At 37.2% G+C, this 11,752-nt stretch overlaps 1 protein-coding gene across 8 annotated transcripts; it reads left to right on the plus strand.

Annotated features, from left to right (window-relative positions):
• Window positions 1-5,492: 5,492 nt before the first annotated feature.
• On the plus strand, window positions 5,493-9,542 carry LOC145041041 (putative serine/threonine-protein kinase PBL7). 8 transcript variants are annotated; one of them, XR_013679935.1, is made up of 9 exons: window positions 5,493-5,658; window positions 6,523-6,677; window positions 6,775-6,818; window positions 6,924-7,140; window positions 7,245-7,291; window positions 7,389-7,496; window positions 7,583-8,491; window positions 8,578-8,715; window positions 9,167-9,542. XR_013679935.1 is itself a non-coding variant. In XM_078988947.1 (8 exons), exons 2-8 carry the CDS (start codon window positions 6,572-6,574, stop codon window positions 8,590-8,592), a joined length of 1,446 nt encoding a protein of 481 aa, XP_078845073.1. In that variant the 5' UTR covers window positions 5,493-5,658; window positions 6,523-6,571; the 3' UTR covers window positions 8,593-9,003. The 8 variants fall into 8 exon arrangements, 5 of the variants coding, with proteins under 5 accessions (XP_078845073.1, XP_078845114.1, XP_078845090.1 ...); XR_013679939.1 differs by having other exon boundaries at window positions 9,229-9,542; XR_013679940.1 differs by having other exon boundaries at window positions 9,263-9,542.
• The last annotated feature ends 2,210 nt before the right edge of the window (window positions 9,543-11,752 follow it).

An 11,752-nucleotide genomic window follows, 5' to 3' on the forward strand; every position in this document is an offset into this window, starting at 1 on the left:
AATTAAACAATATGGTTTCTCCTTTAATATATTATTCTCATAATATATTAATAAATCATATTTAATCCTTTCTCTCCATAATTCATCCTATCAAGTTGCTTTGCTGAAGGTAACCCAAAAGGACCATGCACCATCAGGTCAAGTACATACCAAAATAGTTATGGACTTAGACACTAATCCAACAATAGTGAGGATAACTCACCTCGAAATGCCGATCTGAACCGAAGAAGCAGATTCCTGAACCACCATCTCACCGAAAATCCCGAACTATCCAGAATAGCAAATAATGATTCAATACACGGGAGTATAAATCTTGACCAAGAATCACTCATACAATAATAGCCAATTTTATTTCCTAAAATTTGGGGCTAAAGCCCAAAACCAAACCCATGATCTAATTCCATATAACAAGGCCCAACATTGGCCCAACTTTCCAAACTGGGCCCAACAACCTAATTGGGCTTACATCCAACATCCAAAACCAAGACTTGGCCTAAAACACCTTACCCACAATGTCCAGTAAAGGTCCAAGTCCATCTAGTCCATAGACAGCCCAAAGTTGAAGCCCAATATCAAAAACCCCCACTAGAGGACATACGCTGGGCGTACCCCTCTGGTACGTGGGGCATACTTTGACTCTTGTTGACTAGAAAATGGGCCATTGAACCAGTACGCGGGGCATACTTGTACCTACGTGGGGCATATGCGAGCTGAACAAAAACTCTCATAAGTGCTTAATGGCTTAAGCACTTAAGCCCAAACTTCAGATCCATCGACCAATTATTCCTAGGACTCATAAATTCTCGAACTTTATCACTTTGGATGTCTAGAAAGCTCTTAATCTAAGGGATTAATCCATTAAGACCTTCCTAATGCATTCATGGGACACTTAAGTCATTGAGACCTCATTTTTAACACACATAACCTCTTCAAGAGCCTGAAAGGACAACTCATCTCGTCCTAATCATGACATGCACCATTTTGGGACTTTTTGGGACAAGAATGCTTCCATGAAGCTTAAATAACTAGATCTAACTCGTACAAGAATAAATTTACAAGCTTTTTACCTCATGGAGCTTCTAGAATACACACCAACTTCAGATCTTCAAGCCAATCTTCTTCTCCAACTTCTTGGTGCAATGCCTTTACCTCCAAGAGCTCAAAATACCCACCACCTCACACTCTCACACAAAAACTAGGGTTTCGTGACGTTTCTGGAAAATGGAGGTTGAGAATGATTAGAGAAAATGAACCATAATGACATTTATATAGCCCCCAAGCCAAGACATTAGGGTTTCTTCTTGTTATGTGTAACAGCTGGGTTTGCATGTATATTATTTTATTTAATTATTTTTGAATTATGAGAAGGAACTCGGCGAGTTGATGCGTAGACTCGCCGAGTAGGGTCGTGATTGTTCATCCGGATTCGCTTTGGACTCGGCGAGTCCACGCTGTTTAATGAAACCATAAATCCCCGGGTTTGGAGCCTATTTAAGGGCACTTATAGCCTCTCATTGCGGCTACCAATCCCTTGAGAGAACCCTAAGTGAGCCAAATCGTTGTGAGGAAGAAGAAGTCACTTTTGATCCTTGTATCTTTGGTTTAGCAAGAAGGAGGTGCAAGAGCAAGAGGGGAGGTGCGATTCTAGCAGTTCCAGGGATTCAGAGACTTCATTTTGAGGTAATAGTTCGAACCTCCTTCAGTTTTGGTGTTGATCATTAGAGTTAAGGTTTTATAACCCCTTTGGAGAGTGATTATGTGGAACAAATGGTCCCTCTTCGAGTTTGTGCCTTGGATCTGGACTCAAAGAGGTCCAGAGACCTTAACCCTTGGAGCTTTATGGATCAGTTTGGGGTTATTGGACTTAGGTTGCCATTTTTGGGACTAAATCTCCTTTTGATGCCTTGTTGTTGTTATACAAGCATCAAGTTTCGAGATTTACATGACATTCATGCTTGGGAAGGCTAGATCTTTGATTTAGGGAAACAGATCTGACCTCAGGAGGCCAGTAGAGTTTGTGCATGGCATGAACTCGCCGAGTTGTTCCTGAGACTCGGCGAGTAGGGTTTGGGTTTCACGTAAATTTCTCAGTGAGTAGATTTGCTGAGTTGGGGATGACTCAGTGAGTCAGAAGGGAGTTAGAGGACTGGAGTTCAAGGTGGTACTCGCCGAGTTGAGTCGTGGTGGCCCCGTGATTCATGCCTAGTATGACTTGTCAAGCATAGGGAGGGACTCGGCGTGCCAAGCGGGACAAAGTGTTAAAGAACATGTGTGAACTTGTCGAGTCACCAAGGTGCACTCGGCGAGTAGGGTCAAAATATGACCGTTGACTTTTAGGGTTTGGTCAATGGAGTACTTGTGTCGAGAGGGGGGTAAAATAGCCTTTTTCCCTCCTGAGGGTGCCAAAGGCAGGTTGAGTCTACTCTTGAGAATTATATTTATAAGAGTATTTACTTTATGTGAATAGGCGAAGACTAGGCAGTATTCCTACCGAGTTAGAGATTTACCGAGACGTCTGAGGTGAGTCTTCTCACTATACTTTACCTAGTGTGGTAACAGAGTTATGCGATAGAGTATTTTTGAGTTATATGCCAGTGTAATTGCATGTTATTTATGTGCTATGATTTATTGTGATATGTGCTATGTATGATTCAGAGTTAGGACCTTCGGGTCCACAGAGTTAGGACCTTCGGGTCCACAAAGTTAGGACCTTCGGGTCCACAGAGTTAGGGCCAGAGGGCCCACAGAGAGTTGGGGCTGGAGGGCCCCACTGAGACACATAGACCCGAGGGTCAACAGAGTTACAGCCTTGAGTGGCTATTATGTGTTAGAGTGGTATTTTGGGGAACTCACTAAGCATTTATGCTTACAGTGTTATGTGTTATGTGTTTCAGGTACAAGCGATGATCGCGGGAAGGTGTCGGCATGATTCGTACACACGCATACCGGAGTTTATATATATTTTGATCTTGGGTTTTGTATTGATACAATGTTGATATAATGATTTTTTTATGATTTCAAATGATATTTTATGGGTTACAAAAGTGAAAAATTGTTCAAATTTTTACGGTGTTACATTATGAGTACGCCCAGCATACACAAGTGTACGCCCAGCGTACTAGGGCGCGCCCTAGAATGCTTAGCGTACCCTTATGCGCTTACGCTTCCTGATCCCAAACTTACAATTTAACCCTTGGGCTCTTCAAGACTTTACCCTTCCATTCCCATGGACTACAAATGCCAAAACTTGGGATGTTACAGTTGGGTTTCGACTTGGTGTGTCCAGTATCAGCAACACCCAAATGGCCGAATCCCTCTTCCGAATTCCAATATATTTAAAGAGTTTGATTGGTTAAAAAGCATAAATCTACCATTTTATTGTCTCACCACTACTGATCCAATCTCGTCGGAGCTAGAAGCTAGTAGCGATAATGCACAATAGAATAAGAAATCATAAACAATTAATAAGAAGAATCAGAAGCTTGTGTGTGTGTGTGTGGAGTATGCCAATGATATGTATGTCTCCAAAGAGATCTGGAAAGAGAGCTAGGTGGGACATCGTCGTTGGATGCAGCTTTGACATTATCACTCCCGTCGGACATGCTTTCAGATCCATCTTCTCTAACCCTTCCTTAATTTCCTTAAAAGTTTTCACTATCAAATTGCTTTCTCAAAGTCCTTCCATCTTCGACTTTTGTATGTTTATCATCTGGGTGAAACCCATGAAATCGAGCCTCAAAACCCCTGCAATCGGACCCACCTGATTTCAATTGGAACTAGATCTTTGCCAACATTTTGATTTTGATGGAATGATACTGATTTCAATTGGACCCTCTGTGTATGTATGTTTTTATGTCAATATGTGTATGTGTATGTGTATGTGTATATGTGTACGTGAGAGAGAGAGAGAGAGGATCCCACCTTTTTTATTACAAATTAACAAAACATTAAAATAAATATAAAAAAGTAATAACAAAGGGCAATTTTGTCATTTCGCACACACACTTAATAGAACCTGTTAACAAAATTAGTCATAAGGATCATTTTTGTGCAATGTTTGCTCTGTAGGTACCATCTAAGGGAAAAAAATTTCGTAGAGACTACTTTAGGAAAAAAAAACAAAACCTAAAGGACCATTCGTGTAATTTGTTACCCTCATTTATTTTATTAAAAATGATAAAACAATAAAAAAAATGAAAAAAATATATATTAATGGTATTTTAGTCTTTCCAATTTGAGGAGAGACATTTTCTGCATATAAACTAGACAAAATTGCAAGTTTGGTCCTTGTGGTATGTCAAAAATTGGATGTTTGGTCCAAAAAGTTTTGGGCTTGCACCGGTGGTCCAAAATGTTTGATTTGTAGTGGAATTGGTCCAAAGGCTTGATAGCCGTTTGTGCCCTCCGTTTGTGTGAGGGTATTTCTGTCAATTCACACTCCTTCTTTTATTATCTTATTAAATTAAACCTTCCTAATATCTACTTCCCGATCACTGCTTGTTTCCATTCCGACGAGTTTAGAGCAAGGAGTTGGGAAAACAAAGGCGGTGGGTGATTTGATGATGATAGCGATTATGGATCGTTGAAAGGCATCGGTGAATTGAACATTGTTGGGCTCGAATTGACGTGCTTAACCTCGAAGTGCCCTTATTTCACCGACCATCGTTTCATATCCTTCCGGAAGCTACCAGATGAAATTATGAGCATTAGCAGTCATTGCAGCGGCGATTACTTCCTCCATTGTTGCATCGATCTTCCCAAACATAATATTTTCTCGAATCAACGTTCCAAATAACACGTGTTCTTGACTTACGAGTCCTATTTGTGCTCGCAACCATTTCAACTGTAGTTTTGACATCGATCTTCCCAAACACGAATAATGTTTTCTCCTTTCCCTTCCTCTTCTTCGGCCTAAGTCGAATCCCGGAGGCCATCACTGATTGCGAATCAATCGATGAAAAATCAGAAGTCATCGTACCTCCTTCCTTCAGCCAAAAGAACGATCGAACCTTTGCTGACTTCGTGTGTCTTCTTCTTGACCGCCTTCAGTTCAGTCCTATTCCAATCTCCTCTTCCTCCCAATTGATTATGCCTTCGTTCTTCCCTTCGTGTTCTGTACTCGTTTCCTTTGCGTTCCCCTTGACGATCGATCAAATGACGAACAAAAAACAAATCCCTTGACCCCTTTCTAATTGGGTTCCTATTTTGACCAGTCGAAAGTCAAAGTGAAATCAAACTTGAATGTAATTTATTCAAAAGTTACCCTTATTTGACAAATACTTTACAAGATCAATCATTTTGGACATAAACACCCTCACACAAACGGAGGGCATAAACAACTGTTAAGCCTTTGGACCAATTCCACAACAAATCAAATATTTTGGATCACCGGTGCCACTCCAAAACGTTTTGAACCAATCATCTAATTTTTAACATACCATAGGGACCAACCTCTCAATTTTGTCTATAAACTAGTTCCAAACTACACCTAAAAAACATACAACCGCATAGATCATTTTTACGGTTGTCGAGGATGTACTTGCCCAAACTTCATAACTCCAATACAGGACTTCGTCTTCGATTCTCGCCAGCTGCTTCATTTTATATACTCCACTCTCCAAATTCTTCGATTCTCGCCAGCTGCTTCATTTTTTTCAGGTTCTTATCCTCTTTATTCTAATACAAAAACAAATGTTGTTTTCTTATTTCATAGTTCTTGATTTGATTCTCTACTTCGAAGCTTAGATCACTGATCTATATATCAAGAATCTCTCTCTCTCTCTCTCTCTCTCTCTCTCTCTCTCTCTCTCTCTCCTCTTCTTCTTCTTCTTTTTTTTTTTCTCGCTAAAGACGATGTCTTGCAATACTAGTTTGATATGCCTAGTTCTTGATTTGATTCCATATTTCAAATTTTGGATCTTTTGAAAAAAAGGAATACATTATGTGTTCCTAATTTCCAGAAATGGGTTCTTGTTCTTACGATTTAGTTCAAAAATTCCACCGTTCTTTTTTCGGTCAACGGAAGTCTTCAATTCCATGGGTTCTTTCTTCGCTTCTTTTTTTTGAATAACTTGAGGTTTTCTGGTTGTAGTTATGTTAGGGTGATGTTCAATTTCTTAGAATATATTAGGGTGATGTTCAATTTCTTAGAAAGCGAACGGATCTCAGTGGAGAAAGAAACGTAAGTTGGATGTTTGACTTTCGTCTTTTTCTATGCCATTTTGGCTTATTCCAACCAAAATCTAGTTCATAATTACTCAATTGGCTGTCATTTTCTTCAGCAACATGCCAACATGAGTATCAGCTTTCTAATTCTTTATTAATCCCATGTCAATCACTCCTTAATCTTGAAAGAAAAGAAAAAAAAATCAAACTATGATTGAAAAGGATTCAAGATTATTCGACGTATTTTCTTTACTTTCGTGTAAAATATATTTCTTACAAAATGTCAAACATTTTAGCTTCTGTTAATCCTTAAATTTCTTTAATTCTAATCATCTTCAACGAACTTTTATTCAAAAGTTTCAGGGTTTTCAAAAGTCAGGAGCTTTTTTGAAATCTGAGCAGCAACATGAGAAATAATTACAGGTTAGTTCGATGCCCATGTTGCTGGAAATTTCAGCAGGACCCAGGAGTTCCGATCTATGTATGTGGAGGCTGTAATGCAATTCTTATAGGTTCGTAGGCAATTTTATTTCTTTGATGTTCTGTGAATTTCATTTTTGAATATTTTCTGTGTTTTTTTTTTAATTAAAATATGCTGTAACAATGCAGTGATTAAGGATGAAAACGAGAGAGTATCAGATCATGATACAGAGGTAAACACCGGATATTTAATTATCTCTGTTCAAGAAATTCATTTGAAGATTGCTTATATATGTTGACACAGTTTTCTTGAATTATTTATGTTTGTGTATACATAGATATTGGTAGCACACATGGATTTTGCTAAAAAGGCAGAAATTTATACTCATGATATACTTCCACTTGACCTTGAAAGTTCAGATGATACGCTATTAAAACAGTCTGAGGTAAACACTAAACTAGGGTTAGTTCGATGCCCAAGATGCCAGAAAGTTCTTTTGGAGCCACCGGAAGTTTTGGTTTATGGATGTGGAGGCTGTAATTCAATTCTTCTAGGTTAGTAGGATGTATGTGGTTGTGTTTTTTGCTAATTTGTGATCCTCTCTTGATTTTGTTTTTTAATACATTTTTTTTGTTTGTAATGTTATGCAACAATGCAGTGAAAGAGAAAAATGATAGAGTTGATAGAGAGGTAAATGCTACAGAGGTAAATGCTGGAGATTTCTCATTTTTCAAGAAATTCATTATACGATTGTTTATGTTGATGGAATATTGGTAAACTATTGTTGTGTATGTGTGCATAGATATTAGAAGCTCAGGTTGCTCAGAGGGCAGCGATGTATACTCAAAGTATACCTCCACCTGACCCTGAAAGTACTTCAGATCAAACACTAATAACTACTCACCCAAAGGTTAAATCAATAAATTTTGTATATGCGTAAATTGGTTAAGACTAGATCAATATTTATTAGTTCAAATTATGTCTCTAATGAAGCAGCCGAACAACCTCAAAATCCCCCTTGAGGCCATAAAAGATTGTACTCAAGACTTCAACCAAAGAAACTTCATCGGGAAAGGTGGATACGGAAAGGTCTACAAGGGACTCCTCTTCTGGGCGGATCATGTAAACCAGTTGGTTGCTGTAAAACGGTTAGATGTCACTGGCTTTCAAGGTAACAAGGAGTTCCACACCGAGCTAACAATGCTTTCACAGTATCATCACGAAAACATTATAAGACTTATAGGGTTTTGTGATGATAACAAGGAGATGATCCTTGTCTACGAATACGCAAGCAATGGAAGCCTCGATACATATTTACGTGACACTTCTATATCGGTTCGACCTTCATGGACACAACTTCTCAAAATATGCATTGATGTTGCTTCTGCATTGGACTATCTTCATAATCACGTGGCAGAAAAACACAGAATAATACACCGTGATATAAAAGCCGCCAATGTTTTGTTAGATGAGAATTGGAATGCAAAACTTGCTGATTTTGGGTTGTCAAGAATAGGTCTAGCAAATCAACCGAACACGTTTGTGATCACTAACCTTGCTGGCACATATGGTTATTGTGACCCACAATACGAAAAAACAGGATTTTTAACAAAAGAGTCAGATGTTTACTCGTTCGGTGTGGTTTTATTTGAAGTATTATGCGGAAGGCTCGCGTGTGATTTCAGTTACAATGACGAGCGGCGATTCCTCCATCATTTGGTTCGAGCCAGCTATAAAAGCGGAGATATAGACAAAATTATCGATCCCAAAATAAGGAAAGATATCAAACCAAGTACGTTGCTCAAGTTTTCAGCTATTTCATCTCAATGCTTGGAAAAAACTCGGGAAAAACGACCTGCGATTGCTGAGGTGGCATTCCAACTTAAGGAGGCCATGCAAATTCAAGTTAGTTCTAATATTTTTTTTCAATACCATCAATGTGGACATGTTTTGAGCGGAAAAAATATTGCTGACACATCATCTTATTTTAGATTGTAACCGATTAGAAGATGAGTTACTCTTCGTGGTATAGACTATAGAGCTTCATGATGACCCTACCAACATAGCTTCCAACCATCCTTCAATAGGAGCCACATTACCTCATTCGGTGTGTTTTAACTTTTAACAAGGTATGTTACCTCTCCTAATCAGAAGACTTTCTCCCCTTGCGTGATGCTTACAATCGATGTTTTCCCTCTTTGTTTTTCTTCTTCAGTTTTATGCTTTGTTTTGTTATGTTTTTTTCCTGTACAATTTCTCTTTAACTCTCTCTGGTCAGGAGTTTTGTTCATCCGAATTAGGGGCTGAATGTTATTTACTTAATGGTCTTAATGGGGACATGCCTTAATTTGGAAAACTATGTATAAGTATTTTGCATCTACGTGTTGTAGAAAGTCAGCGAAATGATGTTTTACTCATTAAGTCCTAACATTTTACAAAATTCCCTAATTTGTTCTTACTTCCATTTCACGTCATCTATTTTCTCAAATGTTTCTTAAACATCATTTATCCTTACCCCATTTTATGGTGGAAAAAAGAAACATGGTGATAGATGTACTTGTTGTAACATCTATTTTCCAGAATGGATAGTTGATGATATAAATGAGTCAAGTACATGGTTTTTGAGGATACCCATATGTCAGGACGTAACATTATGGGTGTCACGAGTCACGACAGGCATGGTGGCAACTGAAGATCGTGTGCTTCTGACGTAACATTATGGGTGTCACGAGTCACGACGGGCATGGTGGCAACTGAAGATCGTGTGCTTCTGATGGTTGCTAGAACATGACTTATGTATTCATAAAATGATTCGGATTAAAAATCGTCATAATTTCTGTTTATATAGATGATTTGAACATAATTGGAATTCCTGGAGAATTGGGAAACGTCACTTCTTGTTTGAAAGAAAATTTTGAAATGATAAATCTTGGTATAACGGAATTTTGTTTGGGTCTTCAAAGTGTGCACACCAAAGACAGTTTTGTACGTCAATCCAATTATCTAAAGAAAGTGCTTAAGTGGTTGTCGAGGCCAACGAAATTCATAACCATAAATCTTGTATATTAAAATAGTATAGTGGTAAAGGGATTGTATCCATAGAAATTGGTTCAGTTTTTTAACTTTATGAAACCTTCTTTGCAAAAATATTTGTAAAATGCCAATAAAAATAAAAATGGGGGTTTTGATCTTTTGAAATGCTTGAAATAAAACTAAAATTAAACTAGACAAAATTGTAAGAATAGTCACTGTGGTTAGGTCGAAATTGCTATTTTGGGCCAAATAGGTTTGGACTATTACTAATAGTCCAAAAGTTTTCATTTTGTTGTGAATTTGGTTCAAAATGTTTTAAAATGACGAATTTGCCCATTTCTATTTGTTTTTTGCTTATCTTTTTGTTATTTAATTATTTTTCTAACAAAAAAAATAAAAATAAAAAGAACAAAAGAATCTCTCTCTCTCTCTCTCTCTCTCTCTCTCTCTCTCTCTCTCTCTCTCTCTCTCTCTCTCTCTCTCTCTCTCTCTCTCAAGTAGACGACATCCACTGCAAAACACATAAAAAAACACCTAATTCTTTTTGGAACATATAAAATTGATTTTGTTTATGGATTTGTTCTTCATAATCGATACACACACCTCCATCGAATCATCGTCTTCTTCACCGACCTCCAACCACAACTACACCCATCACCTCCGACCATTGCAACACCTCGTCACCATGTTCACTGGCTTCATATATGTTCAGGTTTGTGGCTAATTTCTCAGATCTGTTGCTCGAGGATTCATCGTCTTTCTTTCTTCGTTGGTTTGCCCTTCTTCTTTAGCGTCACTGCCCTCGGATCTTAAGACGAAACAAATTTAGGGATGGTGCGAAGCAGGGTTTTGTAACCCTTTGATGCCCTTAGAACTGGGTTTTGTGTGTCTCACCTGCCCTATCTTCCAGTTCTTATCGGAGATGTAAATATCACAACCATGCTTCACATACACACATGCTTCCAATTATTTTTAATATCTGTTTCCGATTTCTTTTTCAAAAAACTGGTTTTTGAAGAACAAAAGTTAGGTTGTTGATGTTGGGCAATTTTTTTTTTTGAGGAAACTGGTTTTTCGGGGTATCCTTATGTGTGTAATCTAGTAGCATAGTAGCAAAAATCTGGGGTTTTTTTTCCTGATTTGTAGATGATAAATGATGAAGAAGAAGAAGAAGAAGAAGAAGAAGAAGAAGAAGAAGAAGAAGAAGAAGAAGAAGAAGAAGAGAGAGAGAGAGAGAGAGAGTGAGTGAGAGAAAGATTCTCTTTTTTATTTTTCTTTAAATTATAAAGTAATTTAAATAAATAAATAAATAACTAAAAAAGTAAAAAGAAATGGCAAAATGGTCATTATAAAAAAATTTAAAGTAAATTGGACCAAAGTGGCAAGAAAATGAAAACTTTTGGACTATGAGTGCTAGTTCAAACTTGTTTTGCCCAAAGTGACAATTTCGACCTAACCACACGGACCATTCTTACAATTTTTTCATTAAACTAAGATTTAAGTAGACAATTCAACAAAAACAAGAGTTTAATGTAAAATCAATAAGAGGAAGATGGTTGACTTAAGTTTCCTCACTTGAACAATTGATGAATATATCATTAGAATCCAAAGGTGGAATACTTGTTTTAAATCTCTAACTTAACTATAGCAATCCAAGAAGCTTGAGATTACCTGGATTTTCTTAGTTATTAAAATAGCTAGAGAAGCTCATAAAAATTTCGTTAGTTAAAGTCACAATTTATGTTAAGCATGTAATTAGTGAAAATTAAATAGCATTTAGAATCAAAAAGTCGAAAAATCTAAAAGGAGTTAAATGCTTTTACTTCCATGTTGGAGAAAATGTTCTTATAATTCTATGAAGTGAAAACTAACACAAGAACCATTTGTTGCTTGCTAATTTGAGGAACCATTAGATAATCAAAAAATTATTTAAACTTATGAATAAAAACATACAAGTAGCAAACATATGTTAAAAATAAAACATTCTTATAAAGATTCAAGAACAAGTTCATTGAGTTCTTCAACATTCAATCAACATTTAAGTGATTTCACCAAAGTCAACCAAGATTAGTTTAGCCTAGCATGACTAAACTCAAGAAAACAAAATATCTTTAAAAGTACCCAACATGTAGC

Source organism: Lactuca saligna, chromosome 1 (genome assembly GCF_052625555.1).
Source record: "Lactuca saligna cultivar CGN05327 chromosome 1, ASM5262555v1, whole genome shotgun sequence".
Classification (NCBI taxonomy): Eukaryota; Viridiplantae; Streptophyta; class Magnoliopsida; order Asterales; family Asteraceae; genus Lactuca; species Lactuca saligna.